This window comes from Cricetulus griseus (assembly GCF_003668045.3).
Source record: "Cricetulus griseus strain 17A/GY chromosome 1 unlocalized genomic scaffold, alternate assembly CriGri-PICRH-1.0 chr1_0, whole genome shotgun sequence".
NCBI classification, from domain to species: Eukaryota; Metazoa; Chordata; class Mammalia; order Rodentia; family Cricetidae; genus Cricetulus; species Cricetulus griseus.
This window is the reverse complement of record NW_023276806.1, coordinates 54,175,936-54,193,398: the sequence shown is the minus strand read 5'-3', so window position 1 is coordinate 54,193,398 and position 17,463 is coordinate 54,175,936. Positions and strand designations below refer to the sequence as shown.

Sequence of the window (17,463 nt, the reverse complement as noted above, 5' to 3'; positions counted from 1 at the left end):
ACAATGAAGAATGAAGAGAAACCCCACTGTTTAACAAGACTTCACTGCTGTAGGAACTAAAGCTTTTCTGAGTTAGACCTTAAGCCCATTTACCTAAGAAATTAAGAACATGTTTTTCTGAATGAATAAAATAAATCTGAGATTCACCTAAAATATAAAATTCAAAGACCAGAAATGTATCAATCGTTCATCACTTTTAAGAACTATAAGCCAGAAACAGAGCCCTTACTTCAAATAGACTTGTTTGTTAAGATAACAGCAATTCAGCAAGGTTGGTACAGAAGTTTTACTTATAGCCATCCTCAAAGAACATACAAAAATTGGCATTTACAGCCAGTGTCATTGGTTAGGATTATTTAGTAACTTGAGCTTGGCATGGCCATAGTTTGCTGATCTTTTTATGGAATCCACGTGTGGAAGTTGCTAATGTGCTTCTTTCTGTTGCAGATTTTTGGCATGATCTTCAGCATGGTGCTTTGCTGTGCAATAAGAAACTCACGAGATGTGATTTGAAGATACTTCATCATGAAAATTGCAATCGAGAGTTTTCATGCTAAATGTCACAAGAGCGATCTCAGCTCATTTTTAATATTCAGGATATTAGAAGCTAAAATAATTTGCTGTTAACTGTATATTTGCACATGTATGTATGTCTGACTCATTACTGATTTTCCCCTTGAGTGAATGTCATGTGTGGTCTGTGTGTTTCTGGTATATGCATTGCACATACTGATATCTGTTCCCTAGGAATCCCTAGTTCTTGTATGCAGGGAGAATAACCTATTGCAGTTCCAGGGAAAAAAGGCGATCAAGCTTTAAAATACTTACAAAACCTGGCTATTTAGGAAATGTGATAATGGGTCCATTTCTCAGATTTTAGCCATGAAAGTTAGATACATAAAGAGAATGCAGAATTTCTTATTAATGGAAGCAATAAGCTATGAGAATTGAGGGGTCACAGAGCAATGTCAAGATTTGACTGTGTCTGAGTTGAGTGTAAAGGTTTCTTGGAGTACATAATATATACATATATTTTCCCAGAATACAGTAAACCACAGTTTCAGAGCTAAAAGTAAATATAGCATGGAAAATCCAATTTGAAAACATCATGCTTCCTTAGTATTTAAAAGCAGAAAACCTCTCTCTGGAAAGAGAAGTTACATAGACAAGCTTGTGCCCCATAAAAGTGGGTGCTCTTAGAACTAAAAATAACCACTTTCAAGGGGGGAATGTTGCTATACAAAGACATGTAGCTGTTGCTTTACCCCTCTTCTTTCCTGACTCTGCTTTGAATGCTGGAAGCCTCACCTTCCCAAAAGGGCTTTTATCTCGCACTCCTCTCCAGTGCTTCTCCAGATGCTGTGACAGACAGCAAGAGCTCTGCAGTGTGACGGTGGGAGAACCCTCCTGGCACTGCACCTTTGGAATACCTCATAACTTGAGTTTACATGTTTTCTTAATTTTTTTGCATTTTTCTAATTTTCCACGTAGAGAATTCTTTATAAATTAAGAATACAGTTTTCATCCTTTAAAATAAATAAATCCCCTGTAACTCAGATATTATGTTATGAGTACCTTGGCCAAAACAAGATAAACACCTTATCCAAGATGTGTGCACACAACAAAGGCAAGTTAATGAATCAAGAATGCTTTTATGCATACAGCTACAGATCATTTTTTTTTTTCAGAAAATCCCTATGGATTTTCTGAAATGTGCAGGTTCTTTGGGGACCTGAGTGGTTAATTTTAAGTGGGAAAACCCAGCCACTTCTCAACCTTTTGGCTGCAAGTGGGGAATCAACAGTAGGGATCTAAATTGGCATGTTTGTCATGATTCAACAACTTGCTAAAGAACATAAATTACAGATTTTTAGCATTGCATCTGGCCACACAAAAGTGAAGGTGTGAGGGCTTTGTAAACTCTAAGAGGAGCCTCTGTGCCCACTAGGAATTTTGAGTTTGTGTTAAAGTGTTGTACTTCAAGAAACCGTTACAAAGTATTTTGCTGAAAACACACATCTGCTCAAATGGTCTCGACAACTGAGCACCGGCTACTTTTCTCTTTCCGCCATTCTTGCTACTGCTACTAGCTTTAGAGAAAAATGTGAGGGAGTTACAAGCTTAATTAACTGTGTGTGACTACTTTACCTAAGCAAAAGATTATTTTTTAAAAAATCACTTCATGATTTTTGACCCCAGGAGTTGACAAATGCAACCTTTTAAGCAAAGAGGTCAATCTTTCTTATACCATTAGTTTCTAAATCTACCTGAAGACAGAAAACAGGCTGAAGCATGTACTCAGGTTACTCCAGCTCAGAATTTTTTCCCTGCTCTGCAGAAGTGAGTTTCATTCTCTATCTGAATGAACAACTTTAAAGAAAACTACAGTAACTATAAGCAGAAGAATAGAAATAATTTTTTACCGCAGAGGAATAAGTCTAGAAATCTGTGTCATGTGTGATTAGTGTACCTCTTTGTGGGTTAAGCTTTCCAAAGAATGTGCGGAGTAAAAATAGAGAATTCCATCTCTGAGTAAAGATGGATATATATCTTTATGTGAATAGATAAAGCTATATCTATAGAGATATATAATCCCTATGTCTGGAATCTATACATATCTTAAATACATATCTCTAGAGGATTTATACATATGTAATTTTAATACATGTGTACCTGTATGAAATTATGGAGATAAATGTTTGTATGTATACACATGCACATGTGTATACATTTTCAGTTATTTCTGTATACCTGAACTAATTTGAAATCAAACCCAAACATTTTAAGTTATTTCAAATTAAATTTTCTATGTACTTACTCTGCTTGAGTTATCTTAAAATTATAGTGTATCTTCTTATATATCTTCACATCACTTATTTAAACCAGTTATCCAATTTACCCAGACGATATAGTAAAAACAGACTGGTAATCTTTCCATCCTGTCATTGTGAGATGGACTCAAAAGTGGCACCCCGAGTATTCTAATTACATATAGCTGTGTTTCAAATAACACCACTTCACCCAAACTGTTCCTCTTCACTCCAGAAAAACATGGTTATCTGTGGCTTGGCCTGTAAAATTCATCCTGGCCTAGTGTGGTCCTCCTACATCAATAGCTGTCCTTTCCCTGTGAGGAATCTAATAGATGTTGCTGGCTGAGAATGAGACTCGTGAGGAGATGATAATAATCTCAATAATAATCAATAAGGAACATGGCATTTTCTCCCTTCTGAAATAAGTTTACCAAATATTCAGTGAGTTGCTCTCTTGTCACTGGTAAAGGTGGCTTCTGTGGCCCAGAGGCCAGCCACTAGGACTCCCCAAAGCCCAGTTTTCATGGCTCCATTGATATGCTCTTGAACACCAAGCCCATTTCCCCATCACAGAGAAAGAGCAGTTTATCACTCTTAAAGGTAGCTCTGGCTTGAGCTCATCTGAATCAAATTGACAATTCCATTTTCTTTAAACATACCCCATTTAACTGAAAGAGGGTTTTTTTGTGTATAGATGTCTTTTAAAGGTGAAAATACTATAGCAATACAAAATGTTATTACTTAGTGTCCTTATAACCAATGAAGGGATTCACAGTTCAGATCCCATCCACTGGAAACAGGGAAAACATCATGAATACAAGTACCATGCCCTGTGTTTTACGAAGCCGAGTCTATGCTAGCTTCAGAAAGTGTTGAGTTAATATACCAAAACCTTTTTGTGTTCTGGGGTTTTTTTGTGTATATTTTATTAGCTTTTTTTTTTTTTACTTCTGTCAAATAGGAAAATTGTAGTTAAAGAAAATTACATTACATGTTAGTTATTAAATAAGTCAATAATGAATATAAAATACTTACCATACCTAGGAACTACTGAATATTAGCTTTTAAAATTGTGTTGATACTCTGAAAGAGAGGTATGTTATAAATCACTTTCTAAAAATCATGCAAAACAAAATAGTTCCACATAATCCCAATTAGCTATATGAGCATTTGTTGAACTTGTTAATAACATTCAATACATTTTCCAAATCTGTTTTAATTCAAAAACTATATAGTAGTCACAGCTGGCATCTGTATATTTTCTCTGGGCCTGCTCCTCCTCATAATATACATTCTGATTTTATTTTATTTTTTTTTACAGTTTGAAGTTATTTTATGATTTGATGATCCCTTAGCAGAATACGGACATGACAAGCTGAGACTGGAAAAGCAGACATGATTTTCCATAAGTGCTATAATAATCATAAACCCAGAGTGGGCCCACTCAAATTTGGGAAGAGTGGTTCAGAGAAAAACTTCTTGATGTTTACATCTTTGACCTGAATCCTTAAAAACACTTACACACTGGCCAAGGTTGAGATAAAAGAAAAAAATGTGCTTTGTTTTCTGAAGAAAGCACACAAGAAGACTCTGAAACAGTACATGAAAACATTCAAGGAGGCTTGTCCAAACTAATAAAATAAATAAATAGCCCTGGTTTTCCGTGTTTTATACATAAATCTCATTTTTTGTCCCAAGGTAATGAGAAAAGTTTTAAATAGTGAGTTATGAAATAAAACTTTTAACAAACCAAGCTTTCAAGTATCAAACTTTAAAGATGACTAAGCTTCAGAATGAGGAGATTAGATGGCAAAGACCAGTCCTAAAGATTTTAACTGATGTACTAGACACCCACCCTAACACAAAGTACACAACAGAGACTGGATGTGAGGGTGACACCCAGGCTTCTGAGTTGGCCACTGGAAGAGTGATATACAGGAGGAAAAGCAGATAGCAACGGTGTGAGAAGAGGGAACTACAGAACATTTAAGTGAAAGGATGAGGCTGGTGATTCCAGAGATTAAGGCCCTTGCCACCAAGCCTGATGACCTGAATCCAATCCCAAAATCCCACATAATGGAAAGAGACAACAGACTCCCACAAGTTGTCCTCTGACCTCTAGAAATATATCATGGTACACAGGATATGTGTGAACAAGATTGAGTGCGTGCGTGCACACACACACACACACACACACACACACACACACATTTTTAAAAAGAGGAAAAATAAACTGCCTTTGGATATACGACACTGAAGCTCAGAAAAAGAACTCTAAACTAAATTTGCTGTAAAGGAATCTCTATATAAAAGTGATAGTGCCCAGCTTCAAGTAAGATAAGCCACCCCTTATGACTGAAACTCCAGTGAGAGGGGCTAGAGGTTCAGAGGTCAAAAGTGCTTGCTGCTCTTGCAGACGACGCGGATCTTAGCATCTCCATCAGGTGGTTCACAGCTGCTGTAACTCAGATTGCACCTGCATGCCTATGGTGCCCATAAACTCTTGTAGGCACATATACACAGAGAAACAATAATTTTTAATCCTCAGTGAGAAAGTGAAATGTACGAAATTAGAACACTTGTTGCTGCTACACAGGACCCAGGTTTGGTTCCCAGCATCAACGTGGTGGCTCACAACCATCACAGCCAGAGGATCCAATGCCTTTCTCCGACCTCTGTGGGTACCAAGTATACACGTGGTGCAGACACATACATGAAGGCAAAATATTTCTTCCCATAGAATAAATAAGTCTAAAATAATTAGAGAGCTTTATGCTAGTAAGTTAAAAATCCTGCAACAGTTATTTATTCCCCACATAGCCATAAATTCTCCCCGAGCTGCCTGTGTTCCTTCAGTAACTGACATCTGACATCTAACCTCACCTCTAGTTAAATAGAAAAAGAAAGCTATGGTTTTTTAAAAGGAGAAGCCAGCTTCAGATAACTGAAATAGGTACTTCCTTAGGACATCCAAGCACAGATTACTACAAATTCAAATTTTTATATGCTCTTCATTTAGCAGTGTCCAAACGACCAACAAGACGTGAGATTACTATAGATCTAGACTTTCCTTCAAAGTAGAATCTTCATATTTAGAGCGGCATCAAGCCAAATTATCCCCAAAATACAGTCCAGATCTATATTACCAGATAATGACGATAACATAGATTTTTGAGTCATCTTTGAGAAGCAAGATTAAAAAGAAAATGCATTGTTAAAAATAAGTGAGGCACTGTGATCCACACCTGCAACATCAGCACTTGGGAAACAAAGAGCGCCACAAGCTTGAAGCCAGCTGGACTACATAAAAGTTAAAGCCAGCTTAGGCTGAGACTCAGTCTCAAAGAAAAAAGATAAGGTTGGTTTCATCCTCATTAGGACTAATTATAAATGCTGTAGCTCTATAGCATTGTGAATGCACGTTTGTGTCCTTCAGCAGGCCCTTTGGAAGCAAAGGGGTCCAGACGGGAGCTGTGTGTATTGGCTCACTTGCTAGCCACTGCCACCCTTACTGAAACAGCTTCAAAGGACAAATAGTAGGAGTGGCAACAAAGTTGTAGTTGACTGAGAGGAAAATGAGAAGTAAGCAAGTGTGTGGCTATTGTGGTGGACTTTTTTATAGCCCTAGAATAAGAACTCATGGGAGAAGTAACTAGAACACTGAACCAAGTCATAGACGTTTTTTTTTTTTTTGTTTGTTTATTTGTTGTTTGTTTGTTTGTTTGGTATAATTGGGGAGATCACAGATGCTTCCAACCAAGCAGAATGGTCAAGAAAGAGGAAAAGAAACATGAGAAACAGCAAGGGAAGATGAACACCTAGGGGATGACATTAGGAATGCCCGAAACTAAAGCTGCTGCATCAGCCTAGGCTTTTTCAAGTGCAAGTGTCAAAGAAGGAAAGCATGGCTTTCTTTAAGGGTGAGGGCTTCAAATTATGCTCAAATGTAATCAGGAGGTCCCTGAGCTTTCTCATTCCCCTCTGGCTTGACTCTTTTGTCTTAGGCTGTTACTAAGATATGCCAAGCTCCAAGCTTCAAGCTCCTGTTCTATCAACCCCCAAACCAAGCACTCCTTTTCAACAGGTGAAATCAAGTTCCGGGAATGACTCCTACTGGGAGGATTGTAGTCAACTATATGGCCAGCTCATAACCCGAGTACCACACTTACCCCCATCAGTCCCATTCAGACCACTTGACTGAACACTTGAGTCCTGAAAGTACCTGAATCAACATAGGGCCACCAGCAGGAGGGGCATGTATACCGAGAAGCTGTGGCAGTGGATGAAGGAGAGCTAAAGAAAAGAATCTGACACCAAATTGTCTTTAAAAAACAGAAAATGGGAAATTAACTACAGCAGACAAGAAAAAACAGCATTGAAAAATAGGAGAGAGAGGAAGTTACCTCAATAAGAGACTTTTTGTGTTTAGCGCAGGCTTGCTACTCTTAAGTTTCAAGGACAGTTTTGTTATATAAAGGAGAATTTCTATTATTGGAATTTCCTATTACCAAGAAGTATCGTGCTATGCTGTTAAGTTGCAACACATCCATTCTGGTACATTCCACTAATTCTCAATGAGTTTGACCATTAAAGGCTGCTGCAGCAGTGACCCCAATCCTTGAGTTGTGAAAGAGTTCTTTGTATTTCAGTCAAATGAGAAAGATTTTTTTCTTGAAGCACTGAGTTCCTCTGGTGAGAGATGACTCCTTTAAACTTTACAGGGGATTTAATAATCACTCCAGGGATGCTCCAGTGTCTACCTTTCTCCCACATTATAAGCAATAATTCTTCATCTTCCCATTTCTTTTTTAAAATAATTTATTTTTATTTTATGTGCATTGGTGTTTTACCCACATGTATGTCTGTGTGAAGGTACCAGATTCCCTGGAACTGGATTTATAGACAGTTATGAGCTGCCATGTGGGTGCTAGGAATTGAAACCAGGTCCTCTGAAAGGACAGCCGGTGCTCTAACCTTTGAGCCATCTCTCCAGTCCTTCATCTTCCCATTTCTGAGCCTCTCTACCCATTCTCCTTGTGTTAAATCAAAAAGACACTAAGGCCCCTCAAAACAGAGTTACCATATAGCCAAGCATAATGACCCAGCTAAGATAAGTTGTTGGGCACCTCAATCCCTGAGCTCCACCCTAAGGGTTTTTGTGTTTTGAACAGCTCCAGATCCAACGATAGTTTAATAAAATTCACAAGTGCATCTTCCAAACCCACCTCCTTCAGTGAAAGGAAGTGAGTCACACACCCACTCTAGGCTCTTGTGCCAGTGATACTGCGCCTGGTTATACCCATGTTCTGAGCTGGCCCTCCTCCCTGCATATTTAGGAAATTTATTAAAGTAATTAAAAAAATAAAATCTATCAAAGCTGAGCTGTCTGTAAGTAGCCTCTGTAAACAACTTGTCCTTTCTTAGAGTCCAAATCTTTTGACAAAAATCACTTTCAGGATGCTTGAGAATCATTTATAGCTAATGCCAGGTAGGTTTGAACTTTACACATTTTACACATCCATCAAAAATCTATATTTGACAAATAATCTTAAATAATCATTATCAGTTGACATGAGAACTCAAAAGACCCAGTTCAAGGTTTAGTGGTCATAAAAGTGTACTAAGATAAAAGAACTGTAGGTTTATCTCTTTCTTGTTTGGAAGTGCACAGTTACTCCCTCATCCTAGGCAAAGTGTGTGTTTGGTACCTCTCTATCTGTACCATCTCCCCATCCACTATGGCCCTGTGAGTATGCAGGCATTCACAAGATGCCCAGCTGAGCTTACCCAGGGGCTGTGCAACACAGTCACTCTACATGGCCCTACTGACAAGTAGTTTTCAACTTCATGGTGACAATTAATGGCTGAGTAAAAGGCAGTCTTTTTAAGGTTGAGTCCACAGAATATCACTTAAAGTTTGACTCTTAAGAAGGAACATCTAATGAAGGAAAAACCCCCTCCTAAGCCCATTCACCCAAAGCAATGTCTCCCTATGAATGAAAGCTAAGGTTAAAACAACACAATCCACTCCATTGAATCTTAGCCCTCTCCCCCTGACCCTAAAATCTGTGGTGGTTGTACTAGTGTTTTATGATATCCAAAGCCCCAAAGCACAAGTTGCTTTCAGTATAACTGCTGGAAAGTATCTCTTGTTACTTGAGGGACTATGAAGGATTTAGGCTTCCACATGTAAAATGATCGTGGCCTCTTTTCTCGGCTTTATAAGCTGACCTTCCGGGGTATACCTTTCATAGGTCAGTTGGCCCACCAGAGTAATTAAATTAAAGAGAATAGTGCCCATGCTCTTGGCTGAGTTTTGGTAGAGTTTTATCCAGAGCACTTGAATGACAAGGATAAAATTTTCTGTGACAGATTTCATATGCCCCTGTCTCACCATTTGCACTCCAACCCTGCTGCTAACCCTTAAAGGGACAATGTTCCTAGTACCCTGATGTCATGTATCCCTCCAACTTCTAATGGCAGTCCTCTCTTCCTAGAACTCTGTAGTAGCTTCACATTTGCTTTTTAGGTCAAGATAGACCCCCTGTTGTCTGCAAGAAACATCTCCTGGGCTGGCTTGCAGCAGCAGCTCATATTCCCGCTTTTCATTTTGCCTCCACTCTGCTCTGTACGGAAACCATAACAGCCTCTTTCGTGCACCCCTTCTTCTAAAGCTTCTTAAGCTCCCTTATGCCTGTGTGGATGTGCCTATGAATTAAATGGCAGGCAAAAATGTATCAATGGTATTTTATTAGTTCTATTCCAGGTAAACACGTTTAACCAGATTGCAAGTGGCAATGTTGTTAAAGTTAGACTGAAAATCCCCCCAGATAGAATGTCTGTGGCTTGGTGCAGTAGTTGGTCTTGACAGCCTCATGAATACAGTCACTATAGTCAGTATTACACTTGCCACACTTGCAGCTCATGGCAACAGGGTAGGAGAAATAAGGAGCAACATGGTGTGGGCATCCTGGTATTTCCACAGTTCTGTAGATGAAGTCTCTGTATGTACAAACATCCTGGGAGAGGGCAGATTTGGGAAGAAACAGCTTGCCATTGATATCCTATGGAAAGAAAAGGGATCATAACATGATAAATTTCACACTGCTTTGGAGAGTGCAATAGAAAGGCCATAATTTACTGATACCCCTTTATTTCAGTGATGACCTATAGAGGACTCTTGAACTCTGTTACTCAATACTAGCTTAACACATCTACATTTAACCCCTCAGAGACCAAAAACAACAACAAAAAGACCCTTTCTTCTCATTTACCTTTCATCATAAGAACAAAATAAGATTTAAATAAATTGGGGGTAGACTATTACAAATATATCTGTCTTTCTTTTTCTAAACAAATTCACACTATTATATTTTGAAAACAATGCTCTTGGCTCCCCCAAGGAGACAGTACCATTGGATCTGGAAAATAATGCTATATATAATAGGCCTATATAATTTACAGCTGAAAGAAATATAGTGAACAACATACCCGTGTCATACAATACCCGGCACAGATGGTGGTGTTGATGGTTAGGCAATAGGCACACTCTCTCCTATCCACGTACATTGTATATTCAGTTGGAATGCAATAAGATGCTGCTTGTCCATATGCAAGAGCAAAAAGCACGGAGAGCAGGACTATAGCACTCATGCTGAATCAAAGATAAAATCACAGAACTCATTACCCGTCTCCTTTCTGTACACTCAGAGACATATCTGTGGAAAGCATATATATATATATATATACATATATATATATATATATATATGTATATATATATATATATATCCAATAAAGAGAACAGCTAAAATATATTGAATGGTTACTTATCTCTGATCCCTGCATAAGGTGTTTTTACATATCCAATCTTCTCAAACCTTCTCATATAAACTGAAACGCAGCTATGACCTTATACACCCATAGTACAGAAGGTCACATCTTAGAGGTCTTTCCTACAAGTGCCACTGAACTCCCCTGGGAAATGACATGCAAGCTTGCAACATCACAACAGAAAACTGACAACTTTCTGTTAACTAAGTGTGAAATAATTCATCAATGGAGCTGTAGTAAAATGTCTATCATTATAAGGAGTAAATGAATAAATATTCTTTAGGAAGAGCTTTCCCAAAACTATAAGTTTCTAAAAATGTTGGTTAAACAGCTTAAAAGATTTCCATAATTATAAAGAAACCAAGAAAAATTATAACCAGACTTTGGTACCACCTAGTGTTTGTAGTCTTGCCTATAATTCTTCTATTGCTAGTCAAGGAAGCTGTAGAAGATCCTGAAAAGTTCAGCTAAAATTATGACTAGTGTTAGGTAATAATACCAGTTAGAAGGCCCCTTTGAATCCTTAGGATATCTTTTAGGGTTGAAAAAAATTCAAGTTGAAATAAAAGATTATTTTATACAGAAGTTGTATGGCACTCATTATTTAAAAGTATATAGAGAACTGGGCAGGCATTGGTGGTGCACGCCTTTAATCCCAGCACTTGGGAAGCAGAGACAGGCGGATCTCTGTGAGTTCGAGGCCAGCCTGGTCTCCAGAGCGAGTGCTAGGATAGGCTCCACAGCTGTATGGGAGGCAGCAAAGGGGCCACTGAGCAGAAAGTGCATCTCATCAAGCCTGGCTAATGGAGAGACTGTTCAGTATCAGTTGAGCATTGTAATGATCTGGGGAATGTTATGACTTATAATTATTTTGGTTCTAACACTGAAAGAGAGTAATCAAATTTCAGACTTTTAGATGTAGGTTGATCAACTCTAAGATTAAGAAGACTTTTTATTTCCTTTTACCAATATTGTTCAACTAGCTAGGTATATTTGGATTTTTTTCTTCTCAGATATATATATATATTCCTCACTGAAGCTACTCTATTAAATTATTCTTCACTGACTGCCAAGATGGCTCAGAGGTAAAAAAGCATTTGCTGCTCAAGCCTGGGAGCCTGTATCAGTCCCCAGAAAACACATGGTGGACAGAGCGAACAGACTCCCTCCTGGAAGTTGTCCTCTGACCTCTACATGCATGCTGCAGTGCTTCCCCAAGGCCACCCCCCACAACAAATAGCTGTAGAAAATTATCCACTAAACATTTGATTAAATCATCAAAAATGCATCAAGAATTTCTCAAATCTGTCAGTTGTGTCAACAACAATTCTAAGCTGCATACTCTAAAATCTTTACTTATTGAAAGCTTGCACAATCAGTCTCAGGTAACCAGAATTTTGCCTTCAATAAATATATAAGACAAAAATAAAGTATTACATAGTTACTAAGGATTGATTCTAAATGTCAGTTTCTACAGCCATGTCAACACTCTTTTATTCCTAGCACAGGAATTGCGGAAGTGGGATAAACACACATATACTAAGCATCTGGACTATACACTGAGAGATGTATTGATATAGTGCTTGACTCAAAGCACCAACATCTCAGGAACAGTCAAGGATAAGCACCATGTAAAAACATAGTTTGTTCTAAATTCTCTGAGAAAGTCCAAGTTATGACTCTGACGTTCTCTGGTTATCAAAGATTTCCTTGCATTTGCTAGACTTGAAAGTGAAATAACCCTTTAGGGAAAAGTGCTTGGGAGTAAACTCTGTTAAACAAGGCATTACATATGAGAGCATCCCTTGCCATATTTTTTTAAATGTTTGCACTGGGAGTAAAAACATAAGAATTCCTGGTTTTGTGGTTTGATGCATTCCAACGTTGGACCCAAGCCTCATACATACTGAACCTCACATCTAGCTCTACAGTTAAGATACCGTGCCAGCTAATACCATAAGAATTCCTTTCTCAGGAATTCTGATTTTTTTCTAAGTGTTTCATGAAAGTACAAGCTCCCTCTATACTATTCGGTTAGTTCTATTATTTTAGTGACACAGACCTAGAGGATTCTCTAAATGATTTTAGAAATAGCAACCAGGTAAGTGAGACAGGATACTTGCCCTTCCTGCTCATCTATTCACAGTTCTTCAGTGGGTTTCATCACAGAAAACAACTTCTAGCTCTACAATTCTATATGAAATAGTATATGCAGTAACCTATAATCAGAATATTGGCTCAGAATTTAAGGAGCAGAAATTTCCCGTGGGTCTATAAGAAACTGATGGAAATATTTAATCTTATTAATTCATCTGCTAGATAAAAATAGAGGAACACATCTGACCCTTTCAAAAATCGTAAGATACAGATGCAAAAATGGCTCAGTGGCTACAATCAGGTACTTCTCTTGTATTTCTCTTGAATACAGTTCTCAACACCCACATCAGGCAACTCACAACCCCTTGTAACTCCAATTCCAGGAGATCGATGTCTCTGGCTTACACAGGCACCCTCATACACAATACACACATGCACACATAATTTAAAAAAAAATCTCTTCTAAAATCTTTAAGATAAAAAATTGCATTATAACTTTCCCCCATTGCTGTCCTATTCAAGAGTAACAGTGTTTTAAGACTCCCTTTTGAGTTTTTTTAAGGTATTTTTGTGTGTTTGTTTGTTTGTTTGTTTGTTTGTTTGAGACAGGGTTTCTCTGTGTAGCCCTGGCTGTCCTAAAACTCACTCTGTAGACCAGGATGGCCTCAAACTCACAAAGATCCACCTACCTCTGCCTCCTGAGTGTTAGGATTAAAGGCATGCACCACCACTGCCCGGCAAGACTCCCTTTTTATAAATATAGAAGTTTAAGCTAACAAAAGGCCTGGCTCACCAATCACAGTGCTTATATAATACTGTGAAGATAAACAGTATGAATGATGCTTTCTCTTTCACTTCTTTATCATACATAGTAAAACTCTGATCACATAGCTTTCCTGCACCTCAACTTCCTCATCTATAAAAGAAAAGTTAAGCATCAAAAGATTATCAGGAAAGTCTTCACAGCACAAATAATCTGTGATTCTGTGTTAAATTAGAATTAGTAATCTACAATGCTGCTCTCATAAAAAATAAAGTAATTCATGTGAACCCTACATAAGAAAATTTCCTTAGCTAAATAACACTACATAAACCAATGTTAATACCTTCCTTTTTTCAACAGTTTCCCTGTGCTCATTCCCATAACCTTTCTCCATATTTTCTTTCTGCTTTTATTATTCTCATCATTAAACACATTTCTCTCTGCTCTGCTAATACCTATTACTTCTCTTTTCTACTTGAAGTTATTACTATACAATGAAAAGAATCAATTTCTCTACTTATGCGCAACCCCAGCATTTCACTAAAGCAGAATGCTTTTCTAGAAAGAAAAAATATTATATTAATAAGGTATGTGTATTGGAGACTATCCAAGAGGGTTTCACTGTTAATTAACTGAAAACTATCTTTTAACAAAGAATGTCCCTGGTGGTAATGAAAACACTGGTATCCCTGTACACACTCAAAACTGAGTTTACTCTAAAACTCTCCCAAAATATATTAGTAATTATGAGGATTAAATACACAGATTATCCAAGTGACTAAAACATTTAAGTCAAAATGTAAGTAGAAGAAAGTTGTTCACACTATTCTTCATTGGAAGACTGATGGATTGTTTCCATCTTTTAAGTCAATGGAATCTCTCCCCATCTGCCAATAGGTGATTCACTCTCATTCACCCACTACTGCATGATTTAGAGCAATAATTAAAAATTTTAGAGCTTATCAGTTCTTTCTCAGCATTTGCAATCTTTAAATAAATGCTACAATTGTTAAAATGAAATGAAATGATAATAAAAGCATTTCGTTTACAGGTCCTGCTCAGGGTAGACACCTACCTTACTTTGCATTGGCGAGTTAATGCTGTGGTGACCCAGACTCTGTTCATTTTATACCCTCCAGGATAATTCCCCTCTGATCTTCTTGTTTATATAATTGCATTTGAATTGCTGCTTTCTTATCTGAAAAGCATCTATTGAAAATTCATACTGAACCCCAAATAAAACTTGTTTATACAAACAGGTTCACAATATCCTTCCCCTGGAAACTCAGACATTATTATAGCAAGCACCTTCCTCTCTCTTATTTCAAATATATCCCTTATTAGTATCTGTTAATATTAATAGAGAATAGACCATAGAATTGGAAGAAGTGGTGAAAAATGCAGAGAATGCAAATTTATTTGGGGCTTGAGGGCTTCAAATGTCGTCTATTTATGTAGAGATATATACAAAATTATTCATCTATAAAGCTAAGGTAACTTCTTTCTGGAAATCTAGGTCAACTGGTCCATCCCTGACAACAAAAAGCATTTTAGTTCAGAATGTTTTGGTTTTTTTTTCTTGAATTTTACAGGATGTTAATATAACTTACAGTGTGAAACATTTCTTTGAGCAGCTTGGCTCAATCTGGCAGGATGTCAAACTGACCTGAGATCAAATTCTGGCTTGGTCACTGACTAGCAATATCATTGCATTTATGAGCGCTGCTTTTTTTCAGGTTCCTCACCTATCAAATGGCATGTGTTTGTGATCCTAAGAACTCAGGAAGTAGAGGATGGAATGTCCAGGCCCAAATGGAGTATGTAGCATCATCTTGTCTCAAAATAATGAATGTCACTGCTTAAATAAGTGACACATAACAAGGACTCCATAAGAAATAGTTAACTTATCTGGATGTTGGTGGCGCACGCCTTTAATTCCAGCACTCGGGAGGCAGAGGCAGGTGGATCTCTGTGAGTTCAAGACCAGCCTGGTCTACAAGAGCTAGTTCCAGGACAGCCTCCAAAGCCACAGAGAAACCCTGTCTCAGAAAAAAGAAAGAAAGAAAGAAAGAAAGAAAGAAAGAAAGAAAGAAAGAGAGAAAGAGAGAGAGAGAAAGAAAAAGTTAACTTACAATAACACAAAAACTTTGTTTGATAAATTTTAGCCAATATATTCATCAAATGTATAAATGGCTGGGCAAGGGTGTAGATGATTACTCAATATTCGGAATTAATCTATACTTTTCTTAGTCTCTATACCTCTGTATTAATTTTACTCATTTAATCTACTTTTTTCACACTGTAACTAAAGTATCATGCCCCAAACTTGCACTGAGCACTTCCAAATTGCTCTCGGAAAAAAGTCCAGACTTTTTTTTAAAGCCCCTCATATCTATCCTGGCTCTCTGGTTTTAGCCTGTCCATCTCCCAATCCTCCCCATATCTCCACACCACACCCTTTTTTCTGCCTCCTGTGGTTTTAGACAAGCTGAGCTGAGTTTCTCAAGTTAGTTATATTTTTCCTTTTCCATTTGGGAATATTCTGTTCCCTCTGTTGGAACACCTGCCCAGGGCTTCATCCCATGCCTCATCTCAGATAACTCCTGTTCATCTTTCATGGCTTATCTGAGAAACACCACTTATGCAAAACCTTCTCTGACTCCCCAAGGCTTTTCTAATGATTAGAGGTTTTAAGAGAATTAAGTATATACAACCCCTGGCATATGGTAGATGCTGAATAAAATCCTAGATATTCTAGGGGTTATTGAAAATCCCACTTGTCTCCATTTTATTAATAATTTATTATTAATGTAAATGGCAGACAAAATGTAATTTCTGGCATAGGCGAGTCTCCCCAAAGGATGAAGGCAAAATTAAGGCAGAATCAAGGAAAAACCTCAGGGAAAGACACATTTAACAGAGTCCAATTGAACAAAGAAAGACTCACAAATCAGACAGGGCTCTGAAAAGACAAGGTTAGAAGAGCTAGCTCAGCAACACAAGCAGGCAGCATCTGTAGACAGAAAGCAGAGGGAGGCACAGAAATAGTCTGACTGGATGCTGTTCAGGGTGTGGCTTACATGAGTGTGTTCTGATCAGTTGGCTGCTCATGATTGACAGCTATTTGCCATAAATGTACTAAGTTGGATCTTCAGCTAGTTTACATACTAAATTTGGTTGCAGCTCATTAAGTAGGAACTCAGTCTGGAGGTGTTCAGAGAAAACACATAGTTTAACAGATATGAAACCAGAACAGCTAGCTGATCCAGGGACTGTAAATCTAAATACAAGCTACTACCATCATAATCTCTAAACCACCTCTTGTACTAGAAACCTAGCAAACTACTCAGTGCTAGTAAATTCATGGTTATTGGAGGAGAGTCTATAACTATTAAATTACTAAACCAACATAATTCCTAACAACAATCTAAATATTTGTCCTCATTCCCATAGATAAGTATAGTTTTCACCCCTCATCAAGAAAACTTCTCTTTGCAACAGACAGAAAACCACACCCAATCAAAATGCAAAGTGGAACCTAGTCCCAATAGGTACATCTACAAAACACTCTCTTACCTAAGGCTCAGGGAACATTGGGGAAGAGGTGGCAGAAAGATTGTGAGAGCCAGAGGATCAAAGAGTTTCCCATGACTGATGGCAAAGAGAAGGGAAACAAAAGATCTCAATTTTACTCCATGAAGACAGTGTCTTGGGTATGGTACAGGGAAAGAGGAAAAAGTACTTCTAGATTAACAAGGTAAGCCTGAGAGTGCATGGAACCCAATGCACCAGGAATTCACACAGAAGAGTTCTAGAAAGAGATGTGCCAGGTGGTGGTGCCCGCCCGCCTGTAATCCCAGTACTCGGGAGGCCGAGGCAGGTGGATCTCTGTGACTTTGAGACCAGCCTGGTCTACAGAGAGAGTTCCAGGACAGCCTCCAAGACTACAAAGAAACT

The 17,463-nt window shown here is 38.0% G+C and overlaps 2 protein-coding genes across 4 annotated transcripts in view; one reads left to right on the top strand and one right to left on the bottom strand.

Annotated features, from left to right (window-relative positions):
* Tspan2 (tetraspanin 2) overlaps positions 1-2,818 on the top strand; it is a 37,479-nt gene extending 34,661 nt beyond the window's left edge. For both annotated transcript variants that reach the window (XM_027393818.2, XM_027393817.2), the window contains exon 8: positions 448-2,818. In XM_027393818.2, coding sequence (XP_027249619.1) covers positions 448-513 — 66 coding nt within the window. In that variant the 3' untranslated portion in view covers positions 514-2,818. The remainder of the gene's footprint in view (positions 1-447) is intronic.
* Positions 2,819-9,552: 6,734 nt separating this feature from the next.
* On the bottom strand, positions 9,553-14,723 carry Tshb (thyroid stimulating hormone subunit beta). Of its 2 annotated transcripts, none has more exons than XM_035451721.1 (3): positions 14,582-14,723; positions 10,305-10,467; positions 9,553-9,877 (listed from the first exon to the last, which is right to left on the bottom strand). In XM_035451721.1, exons 1-3 carry the CDS (start codon positions 14,629-14,631, stop codon positions 9,623-9,625), a joined length of 468 nt encoding a protein of 155 aa, XP_035307612.1. In that variant the 5' UTR covers positions 14,632-14,723; the 3' UTR covers positions 9,553-9,622. The 2 variants fall into 2 exon arrangements, with proteins under 2 accessions (XP_035307612.1, XP_027249320.1); XM_027393519.2 differs by lacking the exon at positions 14,582-14,723 and adding an exon at positions 13,433-13,550.
* Between the last annotated feature and the right edge of the window lie 2,740 nt (positions 14,724-17,463).